The 20,973-nt window shown below is 43.1% G+C and overlaps 1 protein-coding gene across 4 annotated transcripts in view; it reads right to left on the minus strand.

Annotated features, from left to right (window-relative positions):
• The window catches only part of vps13a (vacuolar protein sorting 13 homolog A), a 405,759-nt gene that overhangs the window by 280,229 nt on the left and 104,557 nt on the right, over positions 1 to 20,973 (minus strand). For all 4 annotated transcript variants that reach the window (XM_080188886.1, XM_080188884.1, XM_080188883.1 and 1 more), the window contains exons 16-17: positions 12,908 to 13,002; positions 1,260 to 1,402 (exon numbers count right to left, since the gene is read on the minus strand). In XM_080188886.1, the coding sequence (XP_080045012.1) occupies positions 1,260 to 1,402; positions 12,908 to 13,002 (238 nt within the window). The remainder of the gene's footprint in view (positions 1 to 1,259; positions 1,403 to 12,907; positions 13,003 to 20,973) is intronic.

Raw genomic sequence — 20,973 nt, forward strand, 5'->3', positions numbered from 1 at the left:
CAGACATTCACTTCCTCAATCACAAACACACAGCGCCAGCAGTGTGCACCATCTACCAGATGCACTGCAGGAACTCACCAAGGTTCCTCACATTGCACCTTCTGCAACCACTGCCAAGTAAAGGGTCAAGGGCAGTCACAAAGGATGACAACTACCTGGATGTTTGCCTGTAAGCCACTCACCACCCTGACTTATAACTATATCATCTGTCACTGCTTATTATAACCATGATGGATAGGTAAAATCACATGACTGGGTGGAGGAATGTGGATTAGGGTATTTTACATGGAGGGAGAGATTTAGGGAGGATTTGACTGCAATGAACTCATAGGACAACATGATAAGTTGAGATGGAAGCTCCCAGTGAAGAGGCTTTGAGAGGAATATAGCAAAGATATATTGTCGAGAAAAATTATCATGCTTGGGAAGGAAGTGGGAGGGACACAGGTTCAATTCCAGACTTGGGTGATTGTCTGTGTAGAATTTGCACATCCTCCTCCTATCTGCATGGGTTTCCTCCCAATGCTTTGGTTTCCCCTCTCAGTCCAAAGGTGTGCAGGTTAGGTAGATTAGCCATGCTAAATTGCCCCTTAGCATCCAGGATGTGTAAGTTAGGTGGATTACCCATGGTAAATGCACAGGGTTACAAGGATAGGGCAGGGGTGTGGGCCTGAGTAAGCTGCTCTTTCGGAGAGTTGGTGCAGACTCGATAGGCCGAATGGTCTCCTTCTGCACTCTAGGGATTCTATGAAAGTACAGAATTATGCCTCTGAATAGGAGATGAGAAAGCGGAAGAGGGTTACAAAAGAGTAGGTGGTCAGGTCAATATGAGATGAAAAACCTGATAGTAAATGCGATGTAGGGAATAGGCAATAACAGGAAGGAGTCCAGAGTCAAGGTAAATTTCAGTTCTTGAATGTAATTATATTTTGCATAATATTGAGTTAATGTTAAATTCTCATACTGGACTCTAAATAAACAAATCTCAGAAATCTCAGAAGTTCTGCTCAGGTTTTTGTTTTGCCATGCTTTGCAATCTCCTTTATGAATAACAAGAGAAAATCCACGAGGAGGTTAATTAAACATGGTCAAAACTAGTAGGTTGTTAGGTTGATCAGCCTTTGTTCTTCTACATTCCTACTATGAGCACTGTTTAGTCATAGTGAGAAAAATAAGTCTTTTTTTCTTTACATATGGGATCTGCTTCCAATTGAATAAATACAGGCAGTTATTGTGTTACAAAGATAATAAAAACTTACTTTATTGCTTGTGCTCCTGGTCTCTGGGTCAGTAACGTGTTCAAGTCAATCACAGCAAATTTCATGATCTCTGGCCGATTGTGTTCTTCTCTAATGGATATGGACATGCTAACCAGCTTCACAGAAATTTTCACTGCTTCATACTATCCAATCAATAAGATTAAAAACAGTGGTAATTATTTACTGTACAAAGCATTTAAAATTTTAATTCAATTTCAAATAGTGTGTTACAATTTGCATTCATAGTTAAATTAGCAGAACACAAAGCTATTAGAGGGTTGTAGGGATGGGGAAAATAGCCAAGGTAGAAAATGGCTGAGGGCACTGGAAGAATCTGAAATCAAGGACAAACTTAATATTGAGATTTTGCCAAACTAGGTGGAAGGAAATGATCATGGTATTGGAGCAACCTTGTGGTTGGAAGCTCATCTCAGGATCAAATAGGATGTGAAGATTACAAATGATCTATTTCAGCTTCAGGCAGTAAACAGGGAGGGGAACAATGTGGGTGGCCAGCAAACAAGTTAGGCCTAAGCCAATGGTTTTAGATTTTATAGTAGTTAATTGGAGTACATTATTGTTTTAGATTGAACATCAGACTGGAAGTTGGAAAAGCAGCATAATAATTTAGAGACAACAAAGGGGCTGAAAGAGATGGTGATGAGGTAGAGCCAGATGTCATCAGTGTGCACATGGAATCCAATGCGATTTTGAATAACATGGTCAAGGGGTAACATGTGGATAAGAAATAGGTTGGGGGGGGGTGGGAGGGTGGAATGCGGAATAGATTCATTAGCAACTCCAGAATAACAGTAACAAAGAACAAATTACTAGTATATAAAATCTTGATTATTCCTAAAAGCAGCATTCCAATAGAAATCAAATCTTATTCTACCGGCTGCCATATGCTTAGATACTTTCTTCCAACTATATCATACAATACCTGCAGTTTTGGGACAAACATGAGAATTAATTTCTGGAACACACTGCCTCAAAATATGGCGAGGCCAGGTTCAACAGGACGCGGTAATTAGGCATATACTTAAATTGAGGACTAAATTGTAGGATTATAGGGAAGAAACTGGGATGTGGAATTAATTTGACCGTTCATTGAGCTGCCACTGGCATGACGGGAGAAATGGCTACCTTCTGCTAAAATTGCTACTGTACAATTGTAGATTTCAGAAATGGAATTTTGATTAAACAAACAAACAGTCTCCCACAGCTTGGACAGAATTTTTCCATTTTTATCCAAGTTGTCAGCTCAGGCGGGAAAAGCGGGCTACACTGCCAGCCATATTTTTTGACAGTCAAAAAAGAATCCAGGAGACAGGAACCCACAACATTACCCTGGCGGGATGGACTCCTTCAGAGTCCGCTCCACCAATAGCTTTGGCTCCAGGGTGCCCTGATGTGAAACAGATGCAAATAAAGAAACTGCTTCCCCAACCATGGAATTCAAACCCTCAGCATGAACATGGACTCCAGCTCCTCTCCCCTAACGTGGGTACAGACCCCACCTCTCCTGCACCCTACAGACAGCAGGGCAAATTTTCCTGTTCTGCGTGCCAATGGGCAAGGGGTGGACCGTGGAAAGCTCCATTGATTTCAGGTGGGATTTCCAGTTTCGGGGTGAGCACGGCCAGAAAATTTAGTCCAGCACCCCCAGCAACGCTCCCAGGCCATGCCAGGGTACTGTCCAGGCATAACCCTTTCTCCCTGGGGGCTTTACTTACCAGGCAGATTCTGTTCTGTAATCCTTCATTTTTAAAAACCTGTTGTAATTTGATGTCACACTGCCAAGAACAAGACTTTTCTCGCGTTTCCATCATTGTATGGCGGGAACCCGGTTATGTCATTGACAGGGAACAAATGTGAAGGGAAATTGCACTGGTGCAAAATCCATTTTGGGTCTCCCACTCAACTCTCCTCTCCGACATCACCGTCCCCCCAACCCCCTCCACCCCACCCCCCACATCTTTTCGCCCTGCCGAAAAAAGGGGCAGAATATGCCTCCCATTCAGACTGATACTAGAAGCAGCGAAGTTTGAGTTATGGAAAATGTGTTGGCTCTAGTCCTTGGGGCACACTCTGGATACAAGTAGGTGCTTTGTAAACAACTATAATAGCAAGAACAATAATCACATAATTGGATAGGGTATCAAAGTTCTTTAAAGTTTTAAAGTTTATTTATTCGTGTCACAAGTTGACTTACATTAACACTGCAACTAAGTTACTATGAAAATCCCTGAGTTGGGTTCACGGAAGGAGAATTTAGCATGGCCAATGTGCCTAATTGGCACATCTTTGGAAGAAAGAGACAATGGGAACTTATCAGAAGGTGAGGCGATTATCATCGGGCTTTTAAATCTACATTTAGACTGGAATTCTCCCAAAAAAATTCTAAGTGTCGAATTCATGTGAAAACTGGAGTGATTCATGCTGTCTGTTTCAGTGGAAGTTGAGAAGAATCTCCTACACTCTGTGCACTGCAGAGGTCACCAGCGTGAATATCATTAAATTTCAGGAGAGAGCCTAAACCAACTGGAGAAGCTGAAATCAGCACGCTGAGTGAGCCGCTGCACATGCACCAATCGCTGGCCAGCCCCATGACCCCCACAATGCCCGTTCTTTGCCCCCACAGCTCGATTTCTGGTCTCTAACCATTCCAGGACCCAGCCCCAACAGCCTCCTCCACCCAAATCCCCCACCCCTCCCCACAGTGACTACCCCCAGCAGGTTGACCCCTGCCTCCAGGCCCACCCCGATTGCTGGCCTCCTTCCACCCTCTACTGATCCCTATGCAGAGTGGCAAAGGGACTTCCCACCCCCACCGATTGCATCCTAGGTATTGCCCACCATCAGACTCTGCCCCCCTGGCCCCACCCCATAGGAAATAGGCCCCACACTCTTGGCACTGCTCAAAGTGTAATGGGCAGTGCCAAGGCACCCCCTGGGCAATAGCACTTTGCCCCTTGGGCAGTGTCAGAGGGCCCAGCTTGGGCACTGCTGGGGTGCCAATGCCCACAGAGAACACCCCCCTCTGCCTGACTCTGTGCGGCCCTGATTTCCCCCTCCTTCACTCCAGTGGTGTCGGGCCACTAGTTCCCCATAAGTGGGGCGGGAAGGCTACCAGGCCCGAGGACTTCAGTCCCAGGCCTACTAATTGTATTTAAATAGCATGCAAAACTATAGTTAAATTACTTCCATGCCTCCCTCTGATTTCCAGCACAGAGCTAATGCTGCCAGAAATCTGGCGCTGGGAGGCACTATTGCAGTGGGAACACGTGCGAATTCGCGGATTGCCTGCCGCCAGATTCTCCCGGAGCGCTGCACTGTGGCCAAAGATGGGAATAATCGGATAGTAAATGCATGGATGACAACTTCAAAGGTTTGAGATAATTTCTTAAATCAGCATGTTCTGGAGCTAACCAGGGAGTATGTTATGCTAGACCTGGAATTCGGCAATAAGGTAGAACTAACTAATGACCTAAGTGAACGTACCCCTAGGTAGCAACGATCAAGATTACTGAATTTTACATTCAGTTGAGGGATAAGAGAGTGGATCTGAGACTAGTATTTGAAACTTAAATAAGGGCATAAAAAACTGATATTGCGCAAGTGAACTGGCAATTTTGGTCAAGGAACAGGTCAATAGAGATGCAGTGGTAGACATTTAAGGGGATATTTTAGAATACATAAAAAAAAATTCTAAGGGGGAGGACCCACCATCCACAGTTATCTACAAAAGTTAATCACAGCCCAAGGGCCAATCACCTTTCTTTAAGGTGAGGCCACATGTTGAGTATTGTGGGCAGCTTTGGGCCTGAATTTTATCAGCCGCCCATCCCAACGGAATTCTGCATTGACTTCATGCAGGATTTTACAAGCCTCACCCAAGCAAGATTGTAAAATACCGGCCTTGGTCTCCTGGTCTGAGGAAAGGCATTCTTGTTATTGAGGGAGTCCAACAAAGGTTCACTAGACTGATTCCAGAATAAGAACATAAGAACATAAGAAATAGGAGCAGGAGTAGGCCATCTAGCCCTTCGAGCCTGCCCCGCCATTCAATAAGATCATGGCTGATCTGTCGTGGCTCAGTTCCACCTTCCCGCCCTCTCCCCATAACCCTTAATCCCCTGTCTTATCAAAAACCCATCAACCCTCTTCTTAAAAATATTTAGCAAGGCAGCCTCCACCACTTCAACGGGCAGAGAATTCCAGAGATTCACCACCCTTTGAGTGAAGAAGTTCCTCCTCAACTCCGTTCTAAACCGCCCCCCCTTTATCTTGAGGCTGTGCCCCCTAGTCCTACTATCCTTTCTGAGCGGGAAGAGTCTCTCCATCTCTATCCTATCCATCCCATTCATCATCTTATACGTCTCAATGAGATCTCCCCTCATTCTTCTAAACTCTAATGAGTACAAGCCTAGTTTATTCAGCCTCTCCTCATAGCTCAACCTCCTCAACTCCGGCATCAGCCTAGTAAACCTCCTCTGCACTCCCTCCAAGGCCAAGAATGGCAGGACTGACATATGAAGAAAGACTGGATCAACTATGAGAGGTAATCTCATAGAAAAATATAAACTCCTGGTGGGACTGGACAGCTAGTTGTGGGAAGAATGTTCCCAATGTTTGGAAAGTCCAGAACTAGAGGATATAGTCTAAGAATAAGGGGTAAACCATTCAGGACTGAGATGAGGAAGAACTTTTAGAGTTGTGAACCTGTGGAATTCTATACCACAGAAAGCTGTTGAGGCCAGTTAGATATATTCAAGAAGGACTTGGACGTGGGCCTTGTGGCTTAAGGGATCATGGACAATGGAGAGAAAACAGCAGTAGGATACTGAAAGTCCATGATCAGTCATGATCATAATGAATAGTGGTGCAAGCAAAAAAGGACTGAATGGTCAACTCCTGCACCTATTTTCTCTATTTGTGTGTTTTTCCACCGTAAGTCAGGAGTGGGGATGTTTGCTGATAACTGCACAATATTCAGTCTTATCCATAACACCTCAGATATTGGAGCAGTCCACGTTCAAATGCAACAAGACATGGACAATATCCAGGTTTGGGCTGACAAGTGATAAATAGTATTCATGCTACACATAGAACGTAGAACACTACAGCACAGACAGGCCCACAAGATGCGCCGATCATATCCATACCTACCACTTACTTACTTACGTGGGGAAAAACTGCAGCAGGCGGCGGTGCAGAGGGACCTCGGGGTCCTTGTGCATGAGTCGCAAAAACCCAGCTTGCAGGTGCAGCAGGTGGTCAGGAAGGCGAATGGGACGCTGGCCTTCATAGAGAGGGGGATTGAATATAAAAGTAGGGAGGTCTTGCTGCGGCTGTATAGGGCATTGGTGAGGCCGCAGCTGGAGTACTGTGTGCAGTTTTGGTCTTCGTACTTATGCAAGGATATTTTGGCCTTGGAGGGAGTGCAGAGGAGGTTTACTAGGCTGATACCGGAGTTGAGGGGGTTGAGCTATGAGGAGAGGCTGAATAAACTAGGCTTGTACTCGTTAGAGTTTAGAAGAATGAGGGGAGATCTCATTGAGACGTATATGATGATGAATGGGATGGATAGGATAGAGGTGGAGAGACTCTTCCCGCTCAAAAAAGACAGTAGGACTAGGGGGCACAGCCTCAAGATAAAGGGGGGGCGGTTTAGAACGGAGTTGAGGAAGAACTTCTTCACTCAAAGGATGGTGAATCTCTGGAATTCTCTGTCCGTTGAAGTGGTGGAGGCTGCCTCGCTAAATATTTTTAAGACGCGGGTTGATGGGTTTTTGATAAGAGAGGGGATTAAGGGTTATGGGGAGAGGGCAGGAAGGTGGAACTGAGCCACGACAGATCAGCCATGATCTTATTGAATGGCGGGGCAGGCTCGAAGGGCTAGATGGCCTACTCCTGCTCCTATTTCTTATGTTCTTATGTTCTTACCGGGCCTATCTATAACTCTCAATCCCATTAAATCGCATGTACTCATCCAGAAGTCTCTTAAAGACCCCAGTGAGTTCACCTCTACCATCACCGACGGCAGCCGATTCCACTCACTCACCACCAAGTGAAAAACTTATCCCTGACATCTCCTCTGTACCTGCTTCCCAGCACCTTAAACCTGTGTCTTCTCGTAGCGACCATTTCAGCCCTGGGAACTAGCCTCCGAGAATCCACCTTATCTATACCTCTCAACATCTTATAAAGCTCTATCAAGTCACCTCTCAACCAGGGAGAAAAGACCTAGCTCCCTCAACCTATCTTCATAAGGTATGCCTCCCAATCCAGGCAACATCCTTGTAAATCTCCTCTGCACCCTCTCAATAGCTTCCACATACTTCTTGTAGTGAGGCGGCCAGAACTGCGCACAGTACTCCAAGTGGGGTCTGACAAGGGTCTTATAAAGTTGCATTACCTCGCGACTCCTAAACTCAATCCCTTGATTAACGAAGGCTAGCACACCATACGCCTTCTTGACCACATCCTCCACCTGTGAGGCCGATTTAACAGTCCTAGGGACCCTGACCCCAAGGTCCTTCTGATCCTCAACACTGCCAAGAGTCCTAACCTTGATATTGTACTCCTTCATCCCATTTGACCTGTCAAAATGGACCACTACACATTTATCTGCGTTGAAGTTCATCTGCCACTTCTCCGCCCAGTCTTGCATCCTATCTATGTCTCGCTGCAACTTTTGACATCCCTCCAGACTATCCACAACACTACCAACCTTTGTGTCATCAGCAAACTTACTAACCCATCCCTCCACTTCCTCATCCAGGTCATTTATGAAAATGACAAACAGCAAGGGTCCTAGAGCAGATCCCTGGGGCACTCCACTGGTGACCGACCTCCATGCAGAGAAAGACCCATCCACAACCACTCTCTGCCTTCTGCAGGCAAGCCAGTTCTGGATCCACAAGGCAACAGCCCCTTGGATCCCATGCCCTCTCACCTTTTCAAGAAATCTTGCATGGGGGACCTTATCAAATGCCTTGCTGAAGTCCATGTAAACCACATCTACCGCTCTTCCTTCGTCAACGTATTCAATCACATTTTCAAAGAACTCAACTAGGCTCATAAGGCACGGCATGCCCTTGACAAAGCTATGCTGACTATTTCTGATCATGCTAAACTTCTCTAAATGTTCATAAATCCCGTCCCTCAGTATCCTCTCCGTCAACTTACCAATCAATGAGGTCAGACTCACCGGTCGGTAATTTCCCAGGCTATCCCTGTTCCACATCCGCAATTCTCCAATCCTCCAGAACCTCTCCCGTCTCCATCGACGACGCAAGGATCATCGCCAAGGGCTCTGCAATCTCTTCCCTCACCTCCCACAGTAACCTGGGGTACATCCCATCTGGTCCCAGCAACTTATTTATCTTGATAGAATTTAAAAGTTCCAACGCATCCTCTTTCTTAACGTCCACATACTCAATCTTTTCAGTCCACCGCAAACCTGCAGTACAACCTCCCAGATCATTTTCCACAGTGAATACCGAGGTAAAGTACTCATTAAGCACCTCTGCCATTTCTTCTGGTTCCACACAGACATTTCCCCCCTCACCTTTTGTAGGTCCTATCCCTTCACTTCTCATCCTTTTACTCTTGACATATTTGTAGAACGCCTTGGGGTTCTCCTTAATCTTAACTGCCAAGGCCTTCTCATGACCCCTTCTGGCTCTCCTAATTTCTTTTTTAAGCTCCTTCCTACAACCCATATACTCCTCTAGATCCTTAACATCTCCTAGCTCTCAGAACCTTCTGTACGCCTTTCTTTTCTTCCTGACTAGGTTCATCATAACCTTCATGCACCACGGTTCCTGCGACCTACCAAAACCGCCCTGTCTCATCGGAACATTGTCATGCTGAGCTCCAGACAAACATTCCTTGAAAATCCACCACCTTCCTTCAGTACTTTTCCCCAACACCTCCTTCCAGTTTACTCGTCCAATTGTCTGCCCGATGTCTTCATATTTCCCCTTACTCCAGGTAAACACCTTCCTAGCCTGCCTGATACTACCTCTTTCCAATTCTATCTCCTTCACGATAGCATTATGATAGCCATCCCCTTGCACAAATGCAAGGCAATATGCATCTTGAACAAGCGAGGATCTAACTATCGTTCCCTTGACACAAAATAGATAGATTCTAAGGGAGAGGATCCACCATCCATTGTTAACTATAAAAATGAACAACAGTCCAAGAGCCAACCATCTTCAGCATCTTTAAGGTAAGGCCACGTTGAGTATTATGTACAGTTTTGGGCCAGAATTTTACTGGTATTTCTGCCCTGAAGCTCACAGAATGGAATTCTCTGTTGACCTCAGGCAGAATTTTATGAGCCTCGCCCAAGCAAGGTCATAAAATATCAGCCTTGGTCTCCTGGTCTGAGGAAGGGCATTCTTGCAATTGAGGGAGTCCAATGAAGGTTCACCAGACTGATTCCCGGCATGGCAGGACTGTACATACGAAGAAAGACCGGATTGACTAGGCTTGGCAATTTCACTGCTGAATCCCCGCTATCAACATCTTGGGGGTTACCATTGATCAGAAACTAAACTGGACAAGCCACGTAAGTACTGTGGCTACAATAGCAGGGTATAGGTTAGGAATTCTGTGGCAAGTCACACACCTCCAAACTCCTGTCCACCATCTATCTACAAGGCACAAGCCAGGAGTGTGATCGCATACTTTCCACTTACCTGCATGAACATGGCTCCAACAATATTGAAGAAGCTCAACACCAACCAGGACAGAGCAGCCAGCTTATTTGGTGTCCCTTCCACTAACATTCAATCACTCCACATCAACAGTGGCAGCAGTGTGTATCTACAAGATGCACTGCAGGAACTCACCAAGGCTCCTTTGGCAGCATCTTCCAAACCTACAACCATTGTCATCTATAAGTACAAGGGCAGTTGATATCCGAGAACACCACCACTTAGTTTTCCCTCCAGATCATTCGCCAATCTGACCTGCAAATATTTTGTCATTCCTTAACTGTTGCTTGGTCAAAATCTTGGAATTCCCTCTCTAACAGCACTGTGAATGTACCTGTCTACACCTCAAGGATCAAAGTTCAAAAAGGCAGCTCACCAGCACCTATTCAAGGGCAACTAGGGATGGGCAATACATGTTGGCCTAGCCAGCAATGCTCACATCCCATAAGCGGATAGCAAAAAGCATCAAACTTAGAGCATATGATAGTCTAATGTGCCACCCTTTAGACAATTAGACAGAATATAAATAACAGTGCAGAATGAGCAAAATATTGAGGGGGGGAAATTACAGAAGCAAGAAAGCTAACAAGAAGCATAAAGACATAGTAAGAGAGTTTCCATAGATATCAACAAAAAAACAAGTTAACAAAGTGGGCACTAGTCTATAGAAAGTGAGTCTGGAGAATTAGTGGAAAATTAAACTATGGCAGATGAATTGAACAGGTGTGTTGCATCAGTCTTCGCATTCATCAATAATGTTCAAGAAATGGCTGTAAATCAGGAATGGGAGGGAGGAAATTGAAAACTAACTCACCAGGGAAATGGAACTTAATAAATAGTTGGAATTGTGGATTGACAGAGTGGATTTCATCCTCAGGGGTTAAAAGAAGTGAGGAGGAGGTAGCTCATGCATAGGTTTTAATTTGCTAAAATTCACGACATTGAGGTAAGGTTCCATTAGGTGGAAAACAGTTATTGTAACTTCTTTATTCAAAAGGAGGTAGACAGAAAGCAGGATTTTGTAGGCCAGTTGGCTTAACATTTGTCATAGAGAAACTGTTTGAAGCTATTACTAAAGATGTTGTAACAGGGCACTTGGCTAAATTCAGGGTAATCAAGCAGAGTCAACATGGTCTCCTGAACGGGAAATCACGTTTAACCAATTTATTGGTATTCTTTGAAGTAGTTACATGTGTTGTGGATAAAGGGAAACGAGTGCATGTACTGTACTTTGATTTTCAGAAGGAGTCTGATAAGGTTATTGTGGAAAACAAAAGTTCATGGTGTGGGAGGTAACATATCGGCATGGATAGAAAAGATTAGCTAGCTAACTGGAAAAAGAATTGACATAATTTATTTTCCTGATTGGCAGGTTACAACAAGTATTGCACCACATGGATCAGTGTTGGAGTTCAACGCTTTACGATTTGCGTAAATGAATTTTATGAAGGGACAGATGGCAAGGCTGCTAAATTTGCTGATGACACAAAGGTGGGTAGGGAAGTAAGTTCTAAAGAGGACATAAGGAGCATACAGACAGGATATAGATAACATAGGAACATATGAATTTGGAGCAGAAGCTGGTAATTCAGCTCTTCAAGCCTGTTCCACCATTCAATCAGATTTGGCTGATCTCTTATGTGAGTGGGCAAAGTTTTGGCAAATGAAGTATAAAGAGAGAAAATGTGAGGTTGTCCATTTTGGCAAGATGAATAAAAAAAATTATCTAAATGGCGAGAGATTGCAGAGCTCAGTCGCAGAAGAATCTGGGTGTACTCACACAAGAATCACAAAAGATTAGTCATGCAGGTGCAGCAAGAAATTAGCAAAACTAATATAATTTTATTATTTATTGCAAGGATAATGGAAGAGTGGAGAGGTTATGCTTCAGTTATATAGGGAATTGGTGAGACCACATCTGGAGTACTATACAGTATTGGTCACTTTATTTAACAAAAGATGTAAATGCATCTGAACCATTTCCAAGGAGGTTTACTGGATTTATGGATTTACTGGAATGGACAGGTTGTCTTCTGAGAAAGAGCTCAACAGGCTAGGTTTGTATCCATTGAAGTTTACAAGAGTAAGAGGCAGCTTGATTGAAACTTATAGGATCCTGAGGGGTCTTGACAGGGTGGATATAAAAGGGATGCTTCCTCTTGCAAGACAGTCCAGAATGAGTGGGCCACTGGAATTCTTCTTGAACACTTACTCGTTGAAGAGGCAGGAAAATTCACCATCATCATTTTGGATAATGCTGTCCGCTAATTCCGAGGGTCCATGTAACTGCAGTCATGCTTCCTCATATGCCTGCAAATTCAAAGAGGGGGCATCGACGCAGGTTTCAGCTGAGAGAATATCTAGAGAGGCACTGACACAAGGTCTAGTCCAGAAAACAATTCTTCATAGGGGTTTAGGTGTCATTCAAAAAAAAGTGGGGAATTGTAACATTATAGACAAAGCCATTGTCATCTCCTATTCAGTTCACATTAAATCCCAAGACTTGCACCAGTACTTGTTCTCTAACAAGAACTATGCTGCTTCTAGCATAAGACTTCTCGACAGCAAGACTCTTAATCCTTCTACTGAAGTTGACGCTGAAGTAGACCCTATAAAGGATGTTTCTCGCCACCTTTTCAGTTAACAGGATGGAAAGTTAGGAGAAAAAGTAATTTTGTTTTAAAACTTTGCTTACCTGTGAGCAACACCATGGAAGATCAACAATTCATATCACAAAAATACATAAAACCATAGGTTAATAATTAACCTGCAAAAGCAAGGCACATCAACTTCTGCAAAATTAACCTTATGATGGTTTTGAGATAAAATACTATTCAACAGCATTCTTAGTTTCATTTCCTATGCTGTGCCATATCATGTAGGAACAACTTGAACAAATATTTTAATAAAATATACCCTTTTAGGCATTGTTGGGTCCACTGCAGCTTCGCTATATCCAATTGCGGCATAGAGTTTGGCTTTCTCTTCAGGCGTCATCAATAAATCAATTCCTAAAAATAAGCATTTCCAAAAGTTATGTAAAGTATCTTTGTAAATTTTTTAGTAAAATATGTGTGTGTTTTTCAGGTAAAAAAAAAGGAATAAGTAGGACAACTTATTTGCCAGTTCTATTATTTTAACATGCCAGAAGCCAAATTCCTAAAAGTAACAAGGCCAGAATTTTATGTAAAGGTTTAGATGTACACCCAACCCAGAAACACGCAAGATCACATGCAAGAGGGGAAAGGCACCCGCCAACAATCAAGAAGGCAGCTTAAATTATGTCTGCTTTATGGTTGGCAAGGAAGCACATTGGCAAAGCAACCTTTACAATTAAGCTGCAACTTCAAACCAGGCAGGATGAAAGGTGAAGACTCAAATAAAATTAACAGGTGTCTGCGGACTTAGGTCTTGGAGTTAGAGGTTTACAGCATTGAAACAGGCCTTTCGGTCCAACTTGTCCATGATGCCCTTTTTCGTTAAACCACTAAGTTTGAACCAATTGCCCACATTTGGCCCATATCCTTCTATACCCAAGTAACTGTCTAAACGCTTTTAAAAAGATAACATTGTACCCACCTCTACTACTACCTCTGGCAGCTTGTTTCAGACACTCACTACCCTTGGTATGAAAAAAATTGCACCTCTTATCTATTTTGTTTCATTCCCCTCACCTTAAACCTATCCCCTCTAGCTTTAGGGAAAAGATATTGACTATCTAGCTGATCTGTGCCCCTCATTACTTTGTAGACCTCTAAGATCACCCCTCAGCCTCCTACGCTCCAAAGTCCCAGTCTATCCAGCCTCTCCTTATAATTCAATCCATCGAGTCCAGGTAGCATCCTAGTAAATCTTTTCTGCACTTGTTCTAGTTTAATAATATCCTTTCTACAATAGGGTGACCAGACTTGCAAACAGTATTCCAAGCATGGCCTTACCAATATCTTGTACAACTTCAACAAGACATTCCAACTTCTGTATTCAATGTTCTGACCAATGATTCACCACTCTGTCCACCTGTGATTCCACTTTCAAGGAGCTATGAATTTGTACCCAGAGATCTCCTTGATCTATAACTCTCCCCAACAATTAACCGAGTAAGTCCTGCCCTGATTCGATCCACCTAAATGCATCACCTTGCATTTATTTAAATTAAACTCCATCTACCATTCGTTAATCCACTGGCCCAATAGATCAAGATCCCATTGCAATCCTAAATAACCTCCTTCACCGTCCACTATGCCACTAACCTTGGTGTCATCTGCAAGCTTACTGGACTGATTAGGGACTGTCAGAATGGCTTTGTGAGTGGCAAATCAAGTCTCACAAACTTGATTTGAGTTTTTTGAAAGGATAACCAAGACGACGGATCAGGGCAGTGCAGGTGATGTTGTCTACAAAGACTTTAGCAAGGCCTTTGACATGGTACTGCATGGTAGGTTGTTGCAGAAGGTTAAATCTCACTGGATTTAGGAGGCATGGTTAGTAAGTTTCGATGGTGCATTTGTAGAAGTTGGTGAGAGTTGTAGCAAACATACCTAATTTCCTACTGCTATCAGCATTTGAGTCAGTTGGTATGCGATCTCAGGCTTTTGTATCTTTTTCCCGATGGAAGGTGAAGAGAATGTGTCTGGGGTGTGTGGGGTTCTTGATTATGCTGGCTGCTTTTCCGAGGCGGCAGAAAGCGTAGTTAGTATCAATGGATAGGAGTCTGGTTTGAGTGATGGACTGGGCTTTGATCACACCCTTTGTAGTTTCTCGTGGTTTTGGACAGAGCAGGAGCCATACCAAGCTGTGATACAACCAGAAAGAATGCTTTCTATGGTGCATCTGTAGAAATTGGAGAGAGCTATAGCAGACATTCCAAATTCCCTTAGTCTCCTGAGAAAACAGAGGCATTGGTGGGCTTTCTGTATGGAGAGATGAAGGACAGGTTATTGGTGATCTGGACACCTAAAAACTAGAAGCACTCAACCATTTCTGCTTCATCTCCATTGATGTAGACAGGTGCACGCTCTCCACTATGCTTCTTGAAGTCAATGATAATCTCCTTTGTTTTGTTGACATCGAGAGAGAGATAATTGTTGTCGCACCAGTTCACCAGATTCTCTAGCTCTTTCCTGTACTGTGTCTCGTCATTGTTTGAGATCCAATCTACAACGGTGGTGTCATCAGCAAACTTGAAAATCAAGTTGGAGGAAATTTGGCCATACAATCACAAGTGTATAAGGAATATAATAAGGGGCTGAAGACACAGCCTTTCAGAGAATCAGTGTTGAGGATGTTCGTGGAGGTGGTGTTGCGCCTATCCTTACTGACTGTGGTCTGTGGGTTAGGAAGTCTACGATCCAGTTGCAGAGGCAAGAGCCAAGCCACAGGCCACGAAGTTTGGAGATGTGTCTCATTGGAATAATGGTGTTAAAGACTGATCTGAAGTCTATGAATAGGAGTCTGACATGGGTCTCTTTGTTATCTAGGTGTTGCAAGGTTGAGGACTGTCGGTCCAGGGAGATGGCATCTGCTGTGGACTTGTTGTGGCGATAGGTGAACTGTAGTGGATGCAGGCAGTCTGGGAGGCAGGAATTGATTTGTGCCATGACTAACATTTTGAAGCACTTCATGATAATGGATGTCAGAGCCACCGGATGATAGTCATTAAGGCACACCGCTCCACTTTGGTACTGGGGTGATGGTTGTCTTCTTGAAGCAGATATGGACCTCAGATTGTTGTAAAAAGAGGTTGAAGATGTCTGCGAACACACCAGCAGCTGGTTCGAGCAGGACCTGAATGCTTATCTGGGTACCCCATCTGGGCCCGTTGCTTTCTGTGGGTTGATTTTTGAGAAGGCTGCTCTGACATTGGCAATGATGATCTTGGATGCTGATTCATCTGAGGCTTCCAGGATGGAGAGCTCCCCTGCTGACGTCTTGCTCAAAACGGGCATAAAATGCATTGAGCTCATCGGAGAGGAGTGCATTGGAGCTGATGATTTTACCTGTCTTCATCTCATAGCCTGTTGTGCCTTGCAGATCTTGCCATAGTCCCTGATATCACTCAGCCTTTTACAGAGCTCATTGCAACAGACAGCCAGCATGAAATCACACTCTGGGGCCAACTACAGCCAGGAGTGTGTTTCACACCAACTTCTGGGCTTATGGGCTGCACACTCCTAATGGGTGGAAAACACAGCCCAAGTTGCCCAACTGAATAAGCCTGTACGCATACAGCGTACAACTATAGAAAAATGATCAGGTGCATTACATTGATCCCCATCAAGGATGCCAAAAGATAAATTTATCATACCAACATACAACATATGAAACAGGGGCAAAAGTGGGCTATTCAGCTCCTCAAGCCTGGTCTTCCATTTAATAAGATTGTGGTTGATTTCTTGTGATTCAAGTTCTAGATTCCCAGCTATGCCCAATAAACTCTGATTTCCTTGTCTAATATGACTCTATCTCTGTCTTATATTCAGTGACCCTGTTTTCATCACCTTCTGAGATAGAGTTCCAGAGTAGAACAGCCTCAGAAAAAAGAATTCTCCTCACCTCTGTCCTATGTGGATGATCCACAATTTTAAAAGCAATGCCTCCATATCTGGATTCATCTACAAAAGGAAACAGTCTTTCAATATCTACCTTGTCAAGACTATTCAGGATCTTACATACTGCAATCAAATTGCCCTCATTCTTCTAAACTCCACTGAAAACAAGCCCTGCCTGCCTAACTTATCGTGAGGCACTCACTTATTCCAGATGTCAAACCAGTAAATCTCCTCTGAACAATCTCCACCACATTTACATCTTTCCTTAAATAAGGAGGTCAAACTGCATTTATTATAGATGCGATCTCAGGAATGCCTGCATAACATCCTTACTTTTATTCACGATGTGCAAGTTGGAACAGGGGGTGACTTCAAAATCATTGCTACTTATTTTGGCTCAGGGAGAAACGCTGCTCGTTTAAAAAAAAATGCTGTTTTCCAAATCCAAAGGAGCTACATTCATCTAGGATCTGTCTGGAAACACTTAAGTGAATTACTAGAAAGGTCTGCAAAAAATTTGAAAGAGGCACTCCCAGATGGATGGAAAAGAAGATTGAAAAGCAGACAAAAATTTCCATTACCTGTGGTGATCATTCTGGCTTCCATTCATTCAAGATTTTGCCCCATTTATTTTTCTATCTTGAAAACTCCATCCCAGTTAATCCAAACATCAGCAACATTTCCATTGCATTAAGCCATTCTTCTCAAGTTGGGTTTAATTGTGAAAAAACATTTGGCATTGACTTAGGCACTGATTAGCAGATTGGAGCATGATTTAAAATTAATCCAAGAACTTGATGTATCATTGGACCAAGCCATCATTCTGTGACTTCTGGACACCCTTTTTAAATATTTTGTTTCTTTAGAATTTGTTTCTTTTCCAAGGATTTCAATGGGTTTGCCAATATTGCAAGATGAGGAGAGTTATCATGCCCTCTTGACTCCTCCCTGCCTCTCCTTGTAGCCCTGCAGTCATTTTTTTCAGATAATAACCCAATTCCCTCATGAATCATAGAATTCCTACAGTTCAGAAAGAGGCCATCCGGCCTATTGAGTCCTCAGTGACACACCTTTTTCATTTATCCAGACCCTATCCCCATAACCCCACATATTTACTCTGCTAATCCCCCTAACCTACATATTTTAGGGCACTAAGGGCTAATTTAGCATGGCCAATCCACCCAACTTGAACATCTTTCAATTGTGGGAGGAAACCGCAGCGCCTGGAAGAAAGCCACGCAGACAAGGGGAGAATATGCACACTCCACAGTTACCCAAGGCCAGAACTGAACCCGACTCCTTGGTGCTATGAGGCAGCGGTGCTAACCCCCGTGCCACCATACCGCCTCCAGCACCACAGTTACCTTATTTTGTGCTAGATATGACTCCAAGCAGTACAGTTGTTCAAACCAGTTGCTTTTTCTTTACCCAGTCCCTTCAGTTGCTCCTTGATATCATGTGTAGCAAATTGCTTGGCTGAAGACATGCATCTGTGATTCAGGAAACTTTAGGAGAAGGCTGAATTGGGGTCATCCATTTACTTTTGGGCAAGGGTGATTGCAAATGCTTTGGTTTAGTCTTTTGCAGGTGTTGGGCTTTGCCATTTTTGAAGATGGGGAATGTTTGTGGAATCTCCTTAGCTTAGTTGTTTTGAGTTGCTACCAGTTAAAGTGAAATGTTGCACAACTGCAGAGCTTTCATCTGGTCTGTTAGTTGTGGAATCACTTTGCTTTTGCTGTAGAATGCTGCATTCAATATTTAGCATATATATAGCCCGTGTTGTAGCTCAGATAGGTTAGCATCTCATTTTTCAGGTAGGCTTTTGTAAACTTGAGGTCATCCAAATCTCAGCTGTCCATGTCTTAACTCGCAATAAGTCCTGTTCCCGCCCCCCACCGTGATTGCTGAACTCCATTGCTTCCCAGTCAAGCAATGGGTTGACTATAAAATTCTCGTCCCATTTTCAAATTCCTACATTGCCTCCATTCTGCTTACTTTCATGAAAGTATACAAGCAAGAACTCAAGAATATTTGAACATATTAAGCACACATTGACCACCTAACAACTCAGAGTAGGTAAAATGAGAACAGCTTTAACAGTTAGGGAAATGAATTATAAACACTGATGAAAAGGTATGAGTTTAATAAAGGGGGCAGCCATTGTCGCTAAAGATGTAATCTGGTTCAGAATGGTATAATGTACTAGTTTCTTCCTAAGAAATCTGTGGTAATGTAGAAGGGTCCAAACGCATTTTTGAAACCTCCAATACTTCTCTGGTTGTCGAGAAATTGGATATGTTAAATTAGACAGCTATTTGTGTTTAACTGCCCAGCAACTGAAATAATCTGGGATTTAAGGTAAATCGTTACTTTGAATTTTGATGCATGTCCCGAGCTAATTTTAGTTGTAGCATTGTGATTTTAAAAGATATTTTCACAAGAACTAAAATTATTTTTTATCTTTTATAGTATTAAACATTGTGCACACATGTCCAGAAAGCATGTCGCAGATTAAACAGTTCATCAATAAATTTGTAAGTTAGTTAATAAAGTATAATGAATCCTATGGTGTTTCTGTAAGCAGTCTTGTATTTTCTGAAAGTGGGAAGATACAATTTTTGGAAAACCCCCTTGGACTCTTATAATACCCAGGTCATTTTTATCTGCCCTAGAAATGACAACTATGTGGAAATAGGCAAAATCTCTTGATAATCCTTTTCCTTGGGAGTGTAATAGTTTACTTTCTCAGACCAAAGTGAGTGTCCATGAGAAGTGGCTGTTTTGAAATTAAGGGTGATTGTTGAGCAAATGCTCCTGACCTAAGATAGTACTCATTGGGGCTAGTTGTTATGATTCACTTTAGCATTAACTCAGTCAAGATATCAGAAAATAAGGTGATAGAGGAGACCAGAGTTGGACTGGAATGTTCCACGTATCTCACATAAAGGCAGGCAGAGCTAGGATCCATATAGGTTACTGCCATGACACCACTGACTTGGAGGAAGGGTGTGGAAAATTCATCAGAAGAACAAATTCAGCCAGGCGAAGGAGCCAGAACTAGCTGGGTCTCCATTCAAGGAAAAGAAGGCCTGGCGCTCATCCTGGTGTGAAGTGAAGTTGCAGAGAGATTAGAAACCGCAGTGAAAAGGAGATGATTACTGTCAGGAAATTGGAAGTAGTTAAGCCGCGTAGGTCATCTGAAGAATTGCAATGTAGATGAAAAGAGTTCAGAGAATGAGAACATCATGTTTGAGATTTCCGCTGCAAGAAATCATTTTCTGTATATTGGACTGACCCCATTTTGCAATGTTATGACAGAAAAAACAAATTGGATTGATAACAGATGCAAAAAACAGGGCAAAACAAACTTTTATCAAAAATATTGCACAACAAGCTATTTGTGAATGTTACACAAAGTTTTGTTTGTGGACAAAGATGCTGCGGACACAGGGGCAAAATAATAAGGATGATTCTCGGATTGAAATTATGGCCAGGATTTTATGGCCCCACCATGGCATCTCCCCTTGGCAGAGATAGCAAACCATAAGATCTCTGCTTTAAAGCCATTTAAATCTCCATTCAGTTTGGCAGGACCATAATATCCTGTTGAGTGGGAGGGGCTGTAAAATCCTGGTCTATATTTATAGATGAGTGAAAGGAATCTTCACCCCAATCCCACAATTTACCCATTTTCCTTAATCTCTTACTCTCCTACACAAGTGAACTCCTCGTCATCTATTGCAATCGATGGTTCATCTGGTATCTCTTCGTAGTCCTTGTTCTGTTCTTACACAATCCATTTCAGTTTTTTTTGTTGCAATTGGACAGGGTGTTGGTGAGGTCTCACCTGAAATACTGCATAGTTTTAGTTCCCCTTGCATAAAAAAGGTTACATTGGAGGCAGTCCAAAGGAGAATCACCAAGTTAATTCCTGGAATGAGACTGCTGTCCTATCAAAAGAGACTATGCAGTCTGGGTCTGTATTCCTTGGAGTTTAGAAGTGTGAGGGGTGACCTTATTCAAACATACAAGATCCTGAGGGACCTTGACAGAGTAGATGATGAGATCTTTTCACTAATGGGAGAATCTCAAACAAGGGGACGTGGCTACAAGATAAACAGCCGGTCATTTAAAACAGAGGTGCATTGAAATCTTTTTTCAGAAGGTGGTGAGTCTCTCAAATTTTTTGCCCCAAAGGGTAGTGGAGACTGAATCATTAGGAGCATTCAAACTAGAGGTGGATAATTATTTGATAAATCGAGGAATAGAGGGCTTTGGGGAAAAGGCACAGAAAAGAAGTTGAGGCCAGCATACATTAGCCATGATCATATTGAATGGCAGGGTAGGCCTGAAGGGCCTGGTGGCCTTCTCCTGCTTCTATTTCTTGTGTTCTTGCATGTTACAAGCATAGAAGACTGCCAATTTACCTCATCT

Source organism: Carcharhinus amblyrhynchos, chromosome 5 (genome assembly GCF_965287045.1).
Source record: "Carcharhinus amblyrhynchos chromosome 5, sCarAmb.v2.hapA, whole genome shotgun sequence".
Taxonomy (NCBI): domain Eukaryota; kingdom Metazoa; phylum Chordata; class Chondrichthyes; order Carcharhiniformes; family Carcharhinidae; genus Carcharhinus; species Carcharhinus amblyrhynchos.